The sequence below is a fragment of the Pogona vitticeps genome, chromosome 14 (genome assembly GCF_051106095.1).
Source record: "Pogona vitticeps strain Pit_001003342236 chromosome 14, PviZW2.1, whole genome shotgun sequence".
Classification (NCBI taxonomy): domain Eukaryota; kingdom Metazoa; phylum Chordata; class Lepidosauria; order Squamata; family Agamidae; genus Pogona; species Pogona vitticeps.
This window is the reverse complement of record NC_135796.1, coordinates 678,059-694,292: the sequence shown is the minus strand read 5'-3', so window position 1 is coordinate 694,292 and position 16,234 is coordinate 678,059. Positions and strand designations below refer to the sequence as shown.

At 47.3% G+C, this 16,234-nt stretch overlaps 2 protein-coding genes across 7 annotated transcripts in view; one reads left to right on the top strand and one right to left on the bottom strand.

The window, feature by feature from the left end:
- Positions 1-10,734, bottom strand: part of PISD (phosphatidylserine decarboxylase) — a 36,597-nt gene extending 25,863 nt beyond the window's left edge. The window contains exons 1-3 of one of the 2 annotated variants that reach the window (XM_072983320.2): positions 10,568-10,734; positions 3,618-3,712; positions 996-1,171 (exon numbers count right to left, since the gene is read on the bottom strand). In XM_072983320.2, coding sequence (XP_072839421.2) covers positions 996-1,171; positions 3,618-3,712; positions 10,568-10,617 — 321 coding nt within the window. In that variant the 5' untranslated portion in view covers positions 10,618-10,734. Of the gene's footprint in view, positions 1-995; positions 1,172-3,617; positions 3,713-10,201; positions 10,522-10,567 lie in introns of those variants that run through there. The other variant, XM_078381900.1, reaches the window with a different exon arrangement.
- A 269-nt stretch (positions 10,735-11,003) lies between these two features.
- The window catches only part of LOC110081932 (serotransferrin-2), a 21,769-nt gene continuing 16,538 nt past the window's right edge, over positions 11,004-16,234 (top strand). Inside the window, exons 1-2 of one of the 5 annotated variants that reach the window (XM_078381898.1) lie at positions 11,004-12,016; positions 12,746-15,379. In XM_078381898.1, coding sequence (XP_078238024.1) covers positions 15,292-15,379 — 88 coding nt within the window. In that variant the 5' untranslated portion in view covers positions 11,004-12,016; positions 12,746-15,291. Of the gene's footprint in view, positions 15,380-16,234 lie in introns of all 5 variants that reach the window. The other 4 variants (XM_078381897.1, XM_072983304.2, XM_078381899.1 and 1 more) reach the window with 4 other exon arrangements.

Here is a 16,234-nt window from a genome sequence, read left to right as displayed (position 1 = left end):
GACCCATAAGGGAAGGGGACATTTTTGGCAATTGGTGGCCAAGGATGGGGCAAAAACAGCCCAGGATGAATGAACTCACCAGTCAGCAGGAATAGACACTGCCTTCCCCCCCACCCAAAAAAAGACACAATCAAGCTATTAGTCAGACCTCCCATGGTTGTAACAGACTGTCTGCAGAAGGAAAGAACAAAACACTTTTCTCCTGCAGTCTGCTTTCGTTTGGCCGTCAGTCTTTTCAATCGGGAACATTCACTGGAGCTACAGGCTTGAGTTGCAATTAGGTTTTAGCACATGGGAAACCAAGCGGGACTAACGAGACCTACCTTACCTGTTTGGAGACCCTGACATGACTTTCAAACCGGTTTGCCACTCTTAGTTAGGCCAAAGTAGAAGCTTTCCATGGGAGTGGATAGAAGCAGTTGGCATCCCGACAGCAGGTTAGTGATAACTACATTTCTCACTGTTGAGGCGCACATTTTCTCTGAATTAATACAACTGGCACCAAATCCCTCTTTCATTCTACATGGATGACTTTTAGTACAATATCAAGCAGTTCCCACCCACGAGTTCTGTGTACAAGCCCTTGACTGAGGTTTGCCTCTTGGCCTGGAGGAGGAGGAAGGCTAGAGGAAAGGAACCAAGCAGCCTCCTTCTAAGGCGGTCCTTCTTCTGAGCCTGGACAGAATTCTTGGGTTACACCAAAGGAGAAAGAGAGAAGAATGGGAAAGCACACAGAGAAGCAGCGAGCAACCTCCTCTGTGCGGGGGTGCTTGGAGCTCAGGGAAGCCTTGAATTATTGAATCATTCTATCTCTCGTGACATAGTTTCAGAGTGCTCACGGACACATTTCCATATCAGGATTTCACCTCATGGCTTTCTCACAGCTCTGGCTGCTGGACCATACCTTTGTTCTCTCTTCTCTTTAGCTGGAGGTTGCCTACTAAAAGGAGCACGGCGTTCAAGAACATTGTACGAAAAAAAACTCAACAACTTACCTCCCAGTCACTTGCAACTCTGGGGAGTGCTTCTACACCCAGGTTTTGAAGCCGCTTCTCCTTATGCTTTTCGTACTGCCTGTATCCTGCATATCCACCACCTGTCGCTACCAAAAAGTGCACAGGACGTAAGCGCAATACACTCCTTATCGGTGCGGTGTGGAATGTCCGCTGGCCTATAACAAAAAGAACCAAACCATTGTAAGTAGTCAGGCCGCCAGAGAAAGCCAAGGCAGTGAGTTCAGACTGTGGAAAAGCTGCATTTTGAAGTGTGCACACAGATATGCAAAACCTACGTATATCAGTAATGTTACAACAGATTCATGCAAGACAAGTCGATTCCAAACATCTCAGCACTTCAGTTCTCAAACACAGGCACTTCAGAAAGTGGAAGACAAAGAATTAAGGGTATGAAGGATTTAGTAACATGTTCAATATAATCAGTCATATATTTTGTATACTGACTAGCTAAGAGATAAGACACAGAAGGTCCTGGCTGGCGTTCCTGTCTTTTACTGCTCTTATCACTACCTAAGAAAGCCACATGAGGAATTTATCACAGATCTTCAGGTACATGCATAGACTTTCCTTTTGAGTAACATTTGGGTTGCTCTGCTCTATGAAAATTAAGCTGCTTTCAGGTACTGCACAAGGTAGCAAACAGCTAACAAACCGCTGGGAGGGGCATCTGCAGGGCCCATCTAGCCCCCCTAGCATGAGGTGGGCAGAGTGAGGCACTTAGGCAGCCCACAGGCCAACTAAACAAACAATGAAAGCCTAACACACATGACCCCATCCCAGAAGATCACACCCAGCTGCTCTGGAACCATCTATCCTCTGTAAAAGACAATTGCCACCCTAGAGGTTACTAACTTAGATTCAGAGCAGGTGAAGAAGCAGAAGCCTCCTTGCTCTAAACACAGGCAGAGACAGAATATCATGTCAGTATTTCAGTCTTTTTCTGTCCCAAAGGGAAGGCATTGCCAGATCACAATCCCTCTTCTTATGACATCAGAACACAGACTTCCGCTGTCCTGCTGCCATCTGCTGGGTGGAGGAAGCCCCTTTCAAGAACAAGCCAATCTCTCTCAAACCCGCATGGTTTCAACACTGTACCTGCTCTGAAGAAAGTGCCCTTGCTGCATGTTAAATGCAAGTGACACGTTTCCATCCACACTGGGCTGGAATGGGGGGGGGGGGGAAGGGGGAAACTAACCAGTTTTTTCAACTTGCAAATAGAGATGATTTGCTCCACCGGCCAGCCTGCCTTTCTGTTAGAAACCTTTCCTCCTCCTCCTCCTCCTCCTCCTCCTCCTCCTCCTCCTCCTCCTCCTCCTCCTCCTCCTCCTCCTCCTCCTCCTCCTCCTCCTCCTCCTCCTCCTTCTTCTTCTTCTTCTTCTTCTTCTTCTTCTTCTTCTTCTTCTTCTTCTTCTTCTTCTTCTTCTTCTTCTTCTTCTTCTTCTTCTTCTTCTTCTTCTTCTTCCTTCTTCTTCTTCTTCTTCTTCTTCTTCTTCTTCTTTTTTTTTGGTCACAGTGGGCAAAATACTCCTCCTGGCCTTGTTTTGAGCTTTCTGACTTTGTTCAGTGGGATGGGGGCCCAGCCTAATAGATGCAGTGTGGCGTGTGCTAAAACAATAGCTGCAAAGGGGAGAGATGGCGGCTCTCAAGGCCTCCAGATGGTTTCTATAAGAGGTTCTGAGGATTTTTTGGGAGGGGGGGAGAACCACTAAATTCCTAGAGGAAGGGCTGCCCTGATCTTTCCATTCACCAAAAAAATTTGCTAAATAAACCTTTCACAGACCAAATGAGGGCTTGCTCTGGTTGCTTCCATTTTCAGAAGCCAAAGGAGTAGGGCCAGATCCTGCTCCACCGGCAGGCACACTGTGATGATCCCTCTCCACTTCCCTTTGAACGGAGCCAAGCCAACGTAGGACTGAGCACCTCTGGACCTGCATCAGCAGAGCCACCCTCTGTTTGCATTTAGAGTAACAACAACCAGAACAACGGAAACTCTGGGCCTTGCAATCTCAGCTAATGGTGGCTGAGTGTGTTTGGGTGCGTGCCCCTTTTTCAGCTGATCAATCAACCATAGAAGTGATGCACCACACACAAAGCAAATAAATAAATATCTGACGCTATATCGACATGTGGTCACAAAAAAATCTAACCTTGTGACAAGATGAAAGTTTTGTCACTCAAAATATGTGCATGTTGATTTGTGAAGAAAAAAACGGAAATCTCTGTGTTAAGCATAGTATGTAACAGAACTTGATCCGCTACTTCCAAGTAAATAGTTCACTCCACAGCTCAAATAGTAACAGTTTTAGTGGGATTTGCAACAAAACTTTCAGATACAGTATTAGATTAGTAACTGAAGCACAGTGAGCTTCAGCAGTCTCAGGTTGTGTGCACAACGATCACCACCTACACACTGTGGAGGTTCTCCGGCCCCCTTCCTTCTCTCAGCAGAAGCATCTCTGCTTTTCTTTAGCTGTAATTTACGGTGACATGATGTGTATCAACAAAACATGGTTTGTGCTCTGCCTCCAAACCACAATTTGTATTCATGGACGGAAGTGATTAGAAAAGTAACACAATAAAATATATGGAAATGATTCTTACCAGTAAGCAGGAATGGAGAAACCGGATGCTTCCAAAGCGTCAGCATCTTCGCAGGATGATTCCCGTGTCTCAGGACATGGCTGCTTAGCAGGAAACTGTTGTGTTTAAAAATATGGGGTGAAATGGTCAGCGTGGAATCATCAACCTCAAACCACACACATACAGAATATCATCCCAAGGATGACTATGTGGTATTTAATACACTTATATTCTTTTGAATTGCTTCAGCTTTTTAACATGCTAGATGCATCATAGAGATATAACGCAAAATCTGAAGTTTGAAACATCTAGAACTGCAACTACATTATTACTGTTCCCCCCCCAAAAAAAAACCCACACTGACATGTACTTGTCATAAGTTTCTGCCCTTCAATGTAAACTGTGGTTGTTTTTAATGTTGGTGAGATTGAAGATGTTTTTTCTTTTCCATTATGTGTCAATGAAAGGGGGCAATACCTGTCTCTCAGTTTACTAGTGAAAAAAGCTGGCAAGAACAATCAGAAACAACCACACTAAAATGTAGTAGTTAGTCTTTAAGGTGTCACAACATTGTTGCCTTCTTTATTTTTTATTTTCCTTTGTTTCTGCCTCATATATAGTCACAGAGCAGACTGATTCAGGCGGAGAAGGGCCTTGAGAGGCACACAAGACTGCTTTTCATCACCTGGGCTAGTACCTCACAGAACTTTGAAAAGTTATCTATTGGGACTACAATTCCTAGCCTAGGGAATTCTGAGAGTTGTATTCTAACTTTTCCCTTTTCCTAACTGATCCCTTGTACCTCTGGTTTACTCTAGATACAAGAGAATCAACCTAAAACATTTAGTGGCCTGCTGATTTCAAAAGGCAGATTAAACCATTCCCCTGAAATAAGCTGGGTTTAAAGTACCATGTTTCCCTGAAAATAAGACAGAATCTTATATTAATTTTTGCTCAAAAAATGTGTTATTGCTATTTTCAGGGCATGCTTTATTTTACAGTCATATCTTCTTCTGGTTGCTGTACAATGCTGCACAGGATTGGAGGGCAGAGTTTCACTTCACTAGGGCTTATTTTGGGGGTAGGGTAGTGTGGGCGGCATATAAATTGAATAAATAAATAAATAAATAAAATATGACAAGCATCCTGAAAAATCATCCTAGGGCTTATTTTCAGGTTGCTTTCGGGGAAACGGGGTATTTCTCTCTGAGATGGATCATCCCAGCTAACTTCACCCACTCCAGATTGAAGGTTTATTGGTGTGTTTTCTCATCTTTAGCCAATTTTTCCTACTATTGCTGACAGGCCCTTCTTTCGCCTGTTTCTTTTTTCTTTTTTAAACTGAGCATGGTGGAAAGAAGGCCCGGCCCTTTTAGTTGCTTCAGCAGGTTGTATTTCCAGAGTAAACTCATTAATCCCGAGCTATACAAATAAAGAAAGTGTATAGAGATGGGGGAGGGAGTGGCTTAGATTGCTTCCAGATTAGATTTCTTCTGCCCTTTCGTCCTTCATAAAATTTAACAACAGGTCTAGAAAGCAGCAGCAACAGCCAGCTATAGTTCAACTGAGGGAGGAAATAAGTAGGTTTGGTAATGGTTAAGAGCCTTCCACCCATAAGCACCCTGAATCACAGTCAAGGGAAAACCACTCTTATTAAAACTGGCCATAGGTTCTGCACTGGGACCAGGTGTAGTGCTTGTAAGTGTCATTTGCCGGATTGTCACTGTAAAGGGGGAGGATCAAAGGCTCAAGAATAATCTGCATCCTCTTCGTCTCCTCATATTCCCACACCATCCATCCAAAAGTGTTTTTCCCCAAACCCCATCCTCTCTCTCAAAATAACTGCCAGTTTGGCACATTCCAAGAGTCATGACACATGTTTTAAAGATGGCATTAATTTAATCATATACATTAGGTCCTAGATACACAACAAAAAAATTTAAACAGGTGGCATAGCTTTCCTCTCAACTAATAGATGTTCCATCTGCTGTAAAGAAGATAAAAAACAATTTATTGTGATCTCACAGATCTTCACCTACCCACTATCTTCCTAATGGGCCAATTACTGCACCTGAAGAGTGGCTGAAATCCTGTTGCTTTACGCAGTAAGTCACAGTAGAATAAACCCATTGAACCTGGGGGTGTGGGGGCATGGTGAGACAAATCCCACTGATTTAAATGGGCTTCCTCTAGTTGCAACTTCCATTAACACAGTAAGTCACAACTAGGGTAGGTGCATTGAATCAATGGAACTTACGGAGGACATGAGTTACCACATCACCATGGATTCAATGGACCTACTCTAATGCTATGCTAAACAACAAACTTTCAGCTACTGGACAACTTTGACAGGTCTGCAGGACAATTTTCTGCCTTCACGGCCTCCCAAAGTCCACACAGACCACCAAAAATACCAAAAATGAAATGGAAACAGGGAGATGGCTACTTCCAATTTTGAAAAGTGGATATTTTGGAGTGTTAAATAGTGCAGGGAATCTCCAGCCTATTTAAAAGGTGAATTGTCACTCCTAGAGGCTTCTAGGAACTGCCATGCATCTTAATTTGTTGGGGGGGGGGCAAAGCAGAGTTGGGGACAACCCAAAAAGCAGATTGTGGTAGGCCATGTGGTCCCAGGGCTGCTGTGGCTCACAAGGCCTCATGGAGGCCACTGGGTTTCACTGCATGGTCACATTTTACAGTCTTTCTCTTGACTATCTGTGCTGCAAACAAGGCCAGAACTGCTCCCACTTACAAAGAGGGAATTTGTAATTCGTCTCTGGCGATCCACTCTGAAGATGAACAAGAATCTGAGAGTGGGTATTCTAACCACCAAGTACTCCTGCCTTATCCAAATTTCCTTTTTCTCAAGACAGGTCCCTATTTTTCATTCAGCTTTCAGGCAATAATTTGTTAGAACTCTTTTCTGTGGTTGGGCCATGCAGGGAAAACTTTAGTACATTCTCTTTCACATTCTCCAAGAGTTACCCCCAAAAGCCAGTGTGAACCATTACTACAGACTAGTTAAGTGCTGGACTAGGTAGGATTCAGACAGCCCGGGTTAATCTTCCTGCTCAGCCGTGAAACTCACTGAGTGACTTTGTCAGCCTGATCACCTCACAGGATTTTAGCTATGCTATAACAGAAATGTGTATTGTGGCCTCCTTGTGAACGTTTGTGAAGTGCTTCCTCAGGCACCTCACATGTTGTCTGAATAAACTGGCTCTCCTACTGGAGAACCAAGTAGGCCCTCGGAGCAAAGGTGGAGAACATAACGAAATAAATAAGCACCAGTTCAGAACTCCCACTCCCCTCCTGGAGATGGAAATGAGAGGTGGAGGTGGTTGCTGCCTTCCTACCAGCGACACCCAACCGCACCTCTCCGTGAGTAGACAAGGCAGAATTTTGTGGCACATCCACGGCCCCACCTTGAGAGAGGACCCAAGCCAAAGCAAAGCAATGCCTCCCAACCCAAGCCAACTCAGGGTGTCCGGAAGAACAGAATGACTGGTAGCATCCATAGCCACTGGAAAGGATCAAAAGGCTGGAGACTGTTATAGAGTATTTAAAGTACCTTGCCCCAATGAAGTAAGTTTGAGAGAAGGTGAGGATTGTTCCCTTCAGCCATCAGAGTCTCCAGTAATAATGTTCCAAACAGGTAGTCCATGTACCTAGGAGGATTGCACTGTAGCATTTGCGGTCAGGTCCAAGTCTGCCCTTAGCTTGCATTCCTCAATAAATCAAAAGCTTAAACTAGAATCTACTCTGATCATCATATAATAATCATGTGCTCTCAATTCAATTCCAACTTATGGCAACGTTTTTCAGGGTTCTTCAAGTAGAGATCATAAAGAAGACAGGAAAAATGGAACAACATGCAGATCCTCCCCGATTCTAGTGCAAGAAAGGATTCTTTCTTTTTTTGTTGCGAAAGGGGCCAAGGAAATAGACTATGAAGAAAAAAGTGAAGTGGGGGTGGTCATGGTGATGTTCCAATGCCCCTCTTTTCACCTTAAAAATAAGATATCCAGCCCACCCTCTGGTTTCATCATATTTAGGGGAGAGCCAAGTTTTAAAACACCACATACTTGACACTAATTTAGGTACAGTTTGGCAGCAATGTGGCCTGCCTCGTTTTAGTGTGACTCAGGGGTTGTTTACCTGATTATGTAGGTGTATTTAGATAATTACCTTGCTCGCTATTAATTAAATCTTACAAAATTCAGCTCAGAGCATGATTATAGCTTTTCCTCACTAAGTGGCAGACAAATAATTGGTGTGAAGAAAAATCTTAAAAATGGATCACACCTCAGGCAGAGAAATGCAATGAAATTAGCTGAGTAGCTCAGCCTGGGGCTGGCAGGGTAATGGTCAGGCTGCAGCACCAGGTTCTCAACGGTGTACTGGAAAAACATTTCCTGCTATTTTTTCTTTCTTTCTTTTTCGTTGGTTCTACTAGAAACACCTTGATAGGTCACCCAAGAACCAACGTATCTACAGTACTAAAAAAAAAAGGGCTTTGACTCCCATTCACTCTACCCTGTGTAATCAACAAGGAACCGCAAGGGGAACCAGAGCACGACAGGCAGGGTGGACATATAGAGGAAGCTTGGCTTTAGGCAAAGGCAGAGCACAGCAGAAGTGTCTTTATCAATGCCTGACTAGCCATGATCTTTTCCATCTCGCCACCTGAGAGATAAAAGGATGAAGGAATACATGAAATGTTCTGAATGAGTTTCTGGAGGTGGAGGAAAGACTCCAAGAATCCAGTTCTCCCAGTCTCACCAAGTGAGAACCTGCCTGTGGTGGATGAGAAGGCAATTCCAAGCTCATCTTTCTCTGCCCCCGCTGACCTGAACAGGAAGAAACCATCAGAACCCAAATGTAGTTATTACCTACACCCGGTGACCTCATCAGGCATCCACATGATAGCCCCAGTCATGGCATTTGGAGTCCAGCCCAGCGGGGGTCATCCAGATCAGAACTCTAACTGGCCTGCTTCTGCCCCCGGTGACTTCAGCATGGCGGGGGCAGGCACGCGAGGATCTCAGAAATACCACTCCATTCACCCTTTTACAGTACTTCCCTCCCACATTTGAGCAGAAAATAGACGCACCAGCTTAAAATAGATAATACGAGCAAGGACTTTATGACCCATGTAAAAAGAATACCTTAAGGAGCAAATCAAAGATCCAGCCAGCCCTGCCTGGGCTCAACTTACTTCCCACTGCAGCCAGTGATACCTCTGGGAAACCTCAGCAGGTGGACATGGAGGCAACAGCTCTCCTCCCCAAGTCCCGCCCCCAGGCAACTGGGTTCCAACATAGAGGGAATCTATAGAGGGAATCCACAGACCACCACGACTAGCAGCCCCTAGTACTTTTCCATTATGGCAAACAAGACCTCACTTGTGTGCAATTCTGAGATGCGTGCAAGTGGTTTAAGGCTTTCACTTTAAACATGCATGCATACATCCAGGTTTCCTATTACCAATGCAGCATGATCGTGTTTCATCAAAATAAACTTAGCTTTCTATTTCTTTAGAGAATTGGCAACAAAATCTCACGCTTAAAATAATTATTTTTTTCAATTACTTGAATCGAAGTTCTCAGTAAACACCTTTATTATGATCAGGCGGGGGTTGCAATCTGCAAAAGCCCAAACTGAAATAAATTTGTTAGTGCCCAAGATGCCGCCATGTTCTTGTTAATGAAACAAACCCACTGTTGCTGCCGTAGTTCATCAGGCACTGGAGAACAGCCTTTAAAAGCCCATTGTGTGTGTTTGTGTGAGTACTCTTAAGTGCTTCAGGGCTTCCCAAATCCAGTTTGCCCTGGCAAAACATGCAGGAAGGGGGGCACCAATGACAACCCCAACCCAAGCGTTCCTCCTTGGCTGGGAACTCTGTAAGGGGAAAATACAGCGCAAGGCTGAGCTATAGGAATCCTTCCTGGGGAATAATAAACTATCATCTTGGAACTGCAGAGCCAGAAGGGACCCTAAGGACCATCGAGTCCAGCCGCTATCAGCAAGCACAGAGGGGAGTGAAACCCCAGCCTCAGAAAGGGGGCTGGCTTTCTGTCTTTGGGCAAAAGGCCTTGGCCCAAATTTTCTGGAGGACACAAAATCCAGGGAGAAGGTTTCTGTCACAGGGGACAATGAAACCCCCCCTTCCCTCCCTCTCCCTTTGGCTTCCCTTGGAATGAATGGGAAGGACCCCCTTCCTTTGGGGAAGGCCTCTATTGCTCCCCCACCTCTGGGAGCGAAACTGCTGTTTGGGGGGGGGCAATGCAGGGAAGGGGGAGTTTGTGGCCAGGGGTCCCCTTGGTGGCTGGGCTGGAAACCCTCCCCGCTAGAGTGGGCTGGCCAAAGCGAAGGCACATCCCTGGGAGAGGCGCCTCCAGTATGTCTTCCGCCCTCCCCCTCCCCGCAGCCCCAGAGGAAGTCCCGTTGCCTCGGCCCCCCCGGCCTCTCTCTCCCCCCCCTTATTTCTCTGCAGATTGTAAGCTCCTCGGGGCAAGGACCCTCGGAAAGGCTGCCTCTCCGGTTCTCCCGTGGCCTCCCCAAGTGCCCCCCACCCGGAGAAGAAGACCACCACCAACGCCCACCCTTTCGGCTGCCCCTCGCCAGGCCAGGCCTGCCTTCTTGCCTTCCCCCACACGCATACACCCCGGGAGCCCCGTGCCAGCCGCCAGTCGACGAAGCTCTCGGTGGCCCCGGGAAGCCGGCACCCACCTCCCTCGGGCGCCAAGGGCAGCGGCCCTCCTGCCCTCCCTCCGCCCGCTCCTCCCTGGGGGGCGAGGGGGCGGGCGGCGACTCGAAACGCCCCTCGGGCTTGGACTACACCTCCCAGCATCCCCCAGCCAGGAATCCCTCCTCCTCCTTCGCCTCAGAAATGGACCGCTTCCTCCACCCAAACCCCAACCCCGGCCAGGTCAAGTCCCCCCCCCGCAAGCCCCAGGACCTCGGCCTACCTGGCGCCGCCACAGCCCCGAACCGCCGCCGAGATCACCGCCGCCGCCATTTTGTGGCCGATTTCCCCTCAGCCCGTCGGTCTGTCTGGTCGGTCGGTCGGCAGCTCCCCACGCGCGCTCCTCCTCGTCTCCCTTCTCCCAAGCACAAGGGCCCAGGGCACCTGCTGAGGGGGAGAAAGGGACGGGCGAGGCGGGAACAACCCTCAAAGGAGGCGGCGGAGGAGGAGGCAGAGGCAGGCCAGGCACCTGAGGAGAAGTCCCGGTCGGCGGGTGGCCCTCGGCGCCCGCCGGCAAGGCTCGGGAAGGTGCCCCTGTGGGGGTGGACTACCACTCCCAGAAGCCCCCTCGCCAGCCAGCCCCGCCCCGCGCGGGGACTTCTGGGAGTCGGAGGCCTGAGAAAGGAACGGGCCCGCGCGAAGCCTGGCCCGCCTTTTCCCCCCTCGGGGCGCCGGGGAGGGGGAGGGGGCTTTCCCTCAGGCAACCAAGAGCTTGTGTGTGCAGTTCCTTCATGTTGAAGCCCTGGCCTCCTTATTTACAGTATTCATCCATTTATTTATGTGTATTTCCAATAACTTCTCTGGCCAGCAGAAGCCCCCACCACTTTGGGACATTTTATTTATTTATTTATTTATTGCGTTTATATGCTGCCCATCTAGACATAGTCTACATGGAGGGTGCCTCAGCAGGAGAAAGCCAAGTAGGCCGCTCCTCTTCCGCCATGTAGCGCTTAAATGTTTGAGGCGGCTTAAATTCGGTTTTGCAGGCGACCCCTTGCCCTCCCTGCCCAATTTACCTGAGCCTGTTGGGATGGAACTCAGGTCCTGAGCAGAGACCTGGTTGCAGTACTGCAGTTTAAATAAATAAATAACCATTGCGCCAGGACGCTCCTTGAAAAGTGGCCGTGGCCTGTGGCCTGGGTGTTTCCTCCAGGTGATAAGTGGGGTTTGGACAGCAAGGCCATTGACCCATTTCTGCCAAGACCCAAGGCAACTTACGCCGTTAAAAACAATATTGAGAGCGAAACACAATAAATATGTTGTAAGCCGCCTAGAGTGGTGGAAATGACTAGATAGGCGGGGTATAAATACAATTAATAATAATAATAATAATAATAAATTATTCAAATAATAAAGAATTGATAATGTATTTGAAATGTGAGGTAAAAGCATGGGGAAAAATAGATTTACACGCAAGAAAATATAAGCCACCTCAATTATTATCTCCTAGAGACTCAGTCACTAAGGAAGAGCCTGCCTGAAGAGAGAAGTCTTCGCTTGCTTGCAGAAGGATGGCAAAGATGGCGCCAGCCTGGCCTCCAAGTGGGAAGGAGTTCCAGAGTCTAAAGGAACAGCCACAGAGAAGGCTCTCCTCTCCCCCTCCCCTGTGTCCCCACCAGTCACAACTGTGAGAGAGAAAGGCCTCCACTGAGGATCTTAATATCCTGGGCAGGTAACGGGTGACACGGTGCTTGAGATAACTTGGACCCAAGCCATTTTGGGTTTTATGGGTTAAAATCAGCACTTTGAATTATGCTACATTAATAATCTAAGAGTGGGTGTGGAAATTATCAGATTACCTGCATTAATTGGCTTATCTTACCACCACAAGTCTTAGTGTGCCCAGCAACCCTATTAAGATCACTCCCTGTAATAAATTGGTACACCGTGGAGGTGCAGCAGGAATCTTTCATAGTTTCGCTGCAACACGACAACTCCTTTGCTAAATGAAAATGAAGCATAATGGATGACTAGGATATGCAAATTGTAAAAATGTCAAGATGGAAGATCCAGAAGTAACATAATTTGGGAAAAACATGGAACAAGAATTGAAAATTCAGTTATTTTTTTTAAAAAAAGAAACATCCTCTGGTTTATAAATGTAGGATATTGTGCTTCTAGATCCATGATGCGGAATGCCAGGAAGTAGCCCAATGTTGCTGCACTGGCAGGATCTAAGAGATAGTAAGCAGGAAGGTTTATATTTTCTTGCTTCTAAATCTGTTTTAATATATTTGTTTCGTTCTTTATTAAGATTTATTAAGATTTGTATGCTTGCTGTTTTTAGCTTTTAAATCCTGTTTTAATGATGTAAGCCACCTTGGGTGCTTATGGAAAGGAAGGTGGGATAGAAGTATTTTAAAAAAATAAATAATATAAATAAATGCCCGCATTGCCACAGGAAAAGGGATGCCAAGTTCTGCGTAGCAAAAGGTAGCCTAAATGTTGACGGCACCAATGGCAGTAATCAAGATGGTCTACATAGCACAGGTTCCCAACCTGTGGGTCGTGACCCGAAAGGGGGTCTCAAAGTATCTTCTGAGTCACTAGGCTTAAACAAAGCAAGGGTTTCTATCCATGGGCTTATGATGAAGCTAATGGGTTATTAGTTGCTTCACTCTAACACAATGTGGTCTGATCAGCTCATCCATGCAAGAAGTAGAGTCCATAATACAGAGATGGCAGTGTTTAATGAACAGCCACCATCACTCTCTGTCCCTTCCACATGTCTGTTCCCTTTGAGAGAAATCTGCCCGTATGAGATGCCACTTCATGATTCGTCAGAGGGACAGTGAAATCCGCAAACCCATCAGAAGAAATCTTTACGATGCCCTAGAGCTCTGTTGTTTTTCCTGCAACGGATTGAAACAGCTTCTGCTCTGGAAATTGTAACAGAAGAATAAAGTGTGAACAGAAGCGCGTGCACACACACAAGAACCTCCAAGGTCTGCAGAAGATAAAATAAATCTTCAGAGTGGAGAAACCTTGGCTTGTGGGAAGACCCTAGAAGCATCACAGTGAGTACTTTGCCCAGGCCTGGTGTCTGTTTTCTGTCTCCTGAGGAATTTTTTATAACGGAGCCCTAAAACAACTTAAGCCAATAATTAGTGCATGTAAATGTGCCATACACCCAAGGGCCAATGAATATTTAATATGAAACGGATACAGTATTTCATTCAGCACTTCATTCTATTTCCATATGTCTGACGAAGTGGGCGCGTCCACAAAAGCGCACATTACAATATAATAGTCTTTTAAGTGCCGCATGTTTTTGTCTTGTCTCGTCCCTTTGGATTTTGCCTGATAACGCTTGCACAGACTAACTCGGCTACCTCTTCCAAAATTACAACAGTGGACACTCAGTCTATTGAGTGGCTGTAGAATACTGAGTGATGGGAGAAAACTTGCAGGGCAGGGTTTGATTTAAATAGAGTGCTTGTCCTTCACACAAGCCAGTTATGGGTAGAAGCACTTTGTACTGCCATGTTTTGTTGCTGGTCCTTGGTGGCTTCCTTTGGCTTCAATGTTCAGAGGTGGAAGCTGCTCCTAACATAACCGAAGCAGTGGCAGAACTTGGAAACTTGACATTTTAGGTTGGAATGTGGATTTTAGGAAGTGATTTTTTTTCCAAGTTTCAAACCATCCCTGTAGAAGAAGTGGGGGCAACCTCAGGTCGGGAGAAACAGTGCAGCTTGCAAAAGTAGAAACGCATATTGGTAGAAAGCACCTCAAAGTCAGATACCCCAAAGCTAGCTGGTGAGAGCTGAGTGCAGACTCTCATAGGAAGGACGCAGGAACCAGCTCTGAAGGGAACATCGTGGAAAAGGACCTTGTGAAGAGACACTGCATTCCACAAAAGCGCTTGGCATGCAAAGTTCATTAAAGTGCTGCCAGGGTGCAATTAAGTTGGAAGCGAGGTGCCAGGTGGCTTTCGTGTGTATGTGTGTGTGTGTGTGCGCGCGTGTTCACTTGTGTGTGTGTGTGTGTGTGGCCAGTCCTAGAGGCCTTAGTCCTTTCCTTGTATCGGTGGAGAATCTGGAATACCTCTTCTGCTCGAGTCCATATTTCAGGGCTGGGGAATCTGTGGCTCTCCAGATGTTGCTCTCCTGTGACTCCTACCATGGAGGGGGGGCATCCAGAAGGACCCAGGTCCCCTGCTGTCACTGTCTGGGATGTTTTTTCTCTCTCACTCCAATGCAAAAGGCCTGTCTGACTGCCTTCAGGGCTGGAGGCTGCCCTGATGTGAACACCCGGCTTATGTTTCCTCCTCACCAAATATCCTAAAGTGGAACAAATTTCCCAGTAGCTCAGAAATGTTTCCTTTTAGTACTATAATTCCCAGAATTCTCCCTGCCAGCATAGCTGTAATCTGTTGTCTAAGGATTCTGGAAGCTGTTGTCTGAAAAAAAAACCTCTCTCAGCTCTGGATTTGCAAACAGTGGCCTTGTAAAAGCCAGTGGCGGTCTTGGGCCAGGGTCAATAAACCTAATTACTCCTCGTCTAGTTGTGTTCTGGCCTTTGGGGATTTTGAATGCCCCCCCCGCCAATGCTTGGCACGCCTGACACTGCTGATTTGAAAATAAGATTTAAAAATCACTTGAGTAACTTTTTCGGCTGAGTAGGACCTGAGGCGTTTGTGCTCCAAAAAGATCTGGCTAGAACAGATCGTTTCTGTGGGAAGGGAAGAGCCCAAAGTGTGGTGGGAAGCCCTTTATCGCTCCTGCACAGGATCAGGCCAGACTACTTATGTTTCCTAGATCGGGAAGAGGCCCCTTCTTCCTCCGCCCCAGCCCTCTTGGCTTCTGGCCGAGGTGCTCTTTTCGTGCTATCTCATTTTTGGCTTCCCCCTCCTCCGTGCCCATAATTTAAAGCAGAGCCTCCTCCACTCTTTCTCCCCCAGTCATTTCTTTGGAATCCCTGGGACGAGCCAGGCGTGGGGGGCCCTCCATGGGGAGAGAGGACTTGCCCTGGGCACCTGCCATCATGAAGGTGGCCACCCTCCTTGTCCTGATGAGGTTTGCTCTTCTGTCCTCAGGTAAGAGCGAGCGACACCAAGGGAGGCGAAAATCAGCCTGGGACTCTGAAACCAATGGCGCAGCCGGAAAGCCTAGTTTCACAAAAAGGCCAGCCAGGGTGTAGCTCTTCCCCAGTGGCCCCCACCGACTCCTAGGTTTCCCGTGGTTCATCACAGGGGTAGCTCTCATGCCAGGGAGAGATCTGAATGGCATGCCTACCAGCACGGCCTCATTTTTGGCACTTTTTCAAGTCTAGCTCTCTGGCTTGATGAACTTACCGAGGGAGCTTACAGAGAGCCACACGGCGGGTAGCCAAGAGAAAGAGGGGGAAGCGATCAAGGGAGAAGCAATGGGGAGAGTGACAAAACGGGCAGGATGGGGGGGGCTGAGTTAAGGTGTTGGCTTTTGAGGCTTAGGAGGGCTCGGTTTAAGTCCCTATTCAATCCCATTAGGTTGACCACTCTCCCTTAGCCTGGCCGAGCTCCCCAAGTGGTCGCCAGAGTACCGTGGGGAGGAGGGGAGGCAAGCACCCCTGAGCCGTTTACTTGGGAGCCAGCTGTGCGACGGGGCTTTATCCTCAGGCCAGCGTGTTTAGGTTTATCAGATTTAGGCTCTATTCTAGCTGGCAACGGATACTGGGCAGTCCTTCCTGCTGCCCGTTCCACCAAAACAGCAACCTGTCCGGAGGGACGCAGCAGAGGTGGCCCAGGGAGCCCACGGCTTTCTAAATGGACAATTTCTGGGTTTTGAGATTAAAAACACCCTTTCCTTTCTTTTTTTCATTCTCCCCACGGATGACTCGTGCACGGGGCGTTGTGCTGTGGCTCTTCCAAAGGGCCTCTGCAGCGTGTCAGGCTTTGATCTTCCCTGGCCCT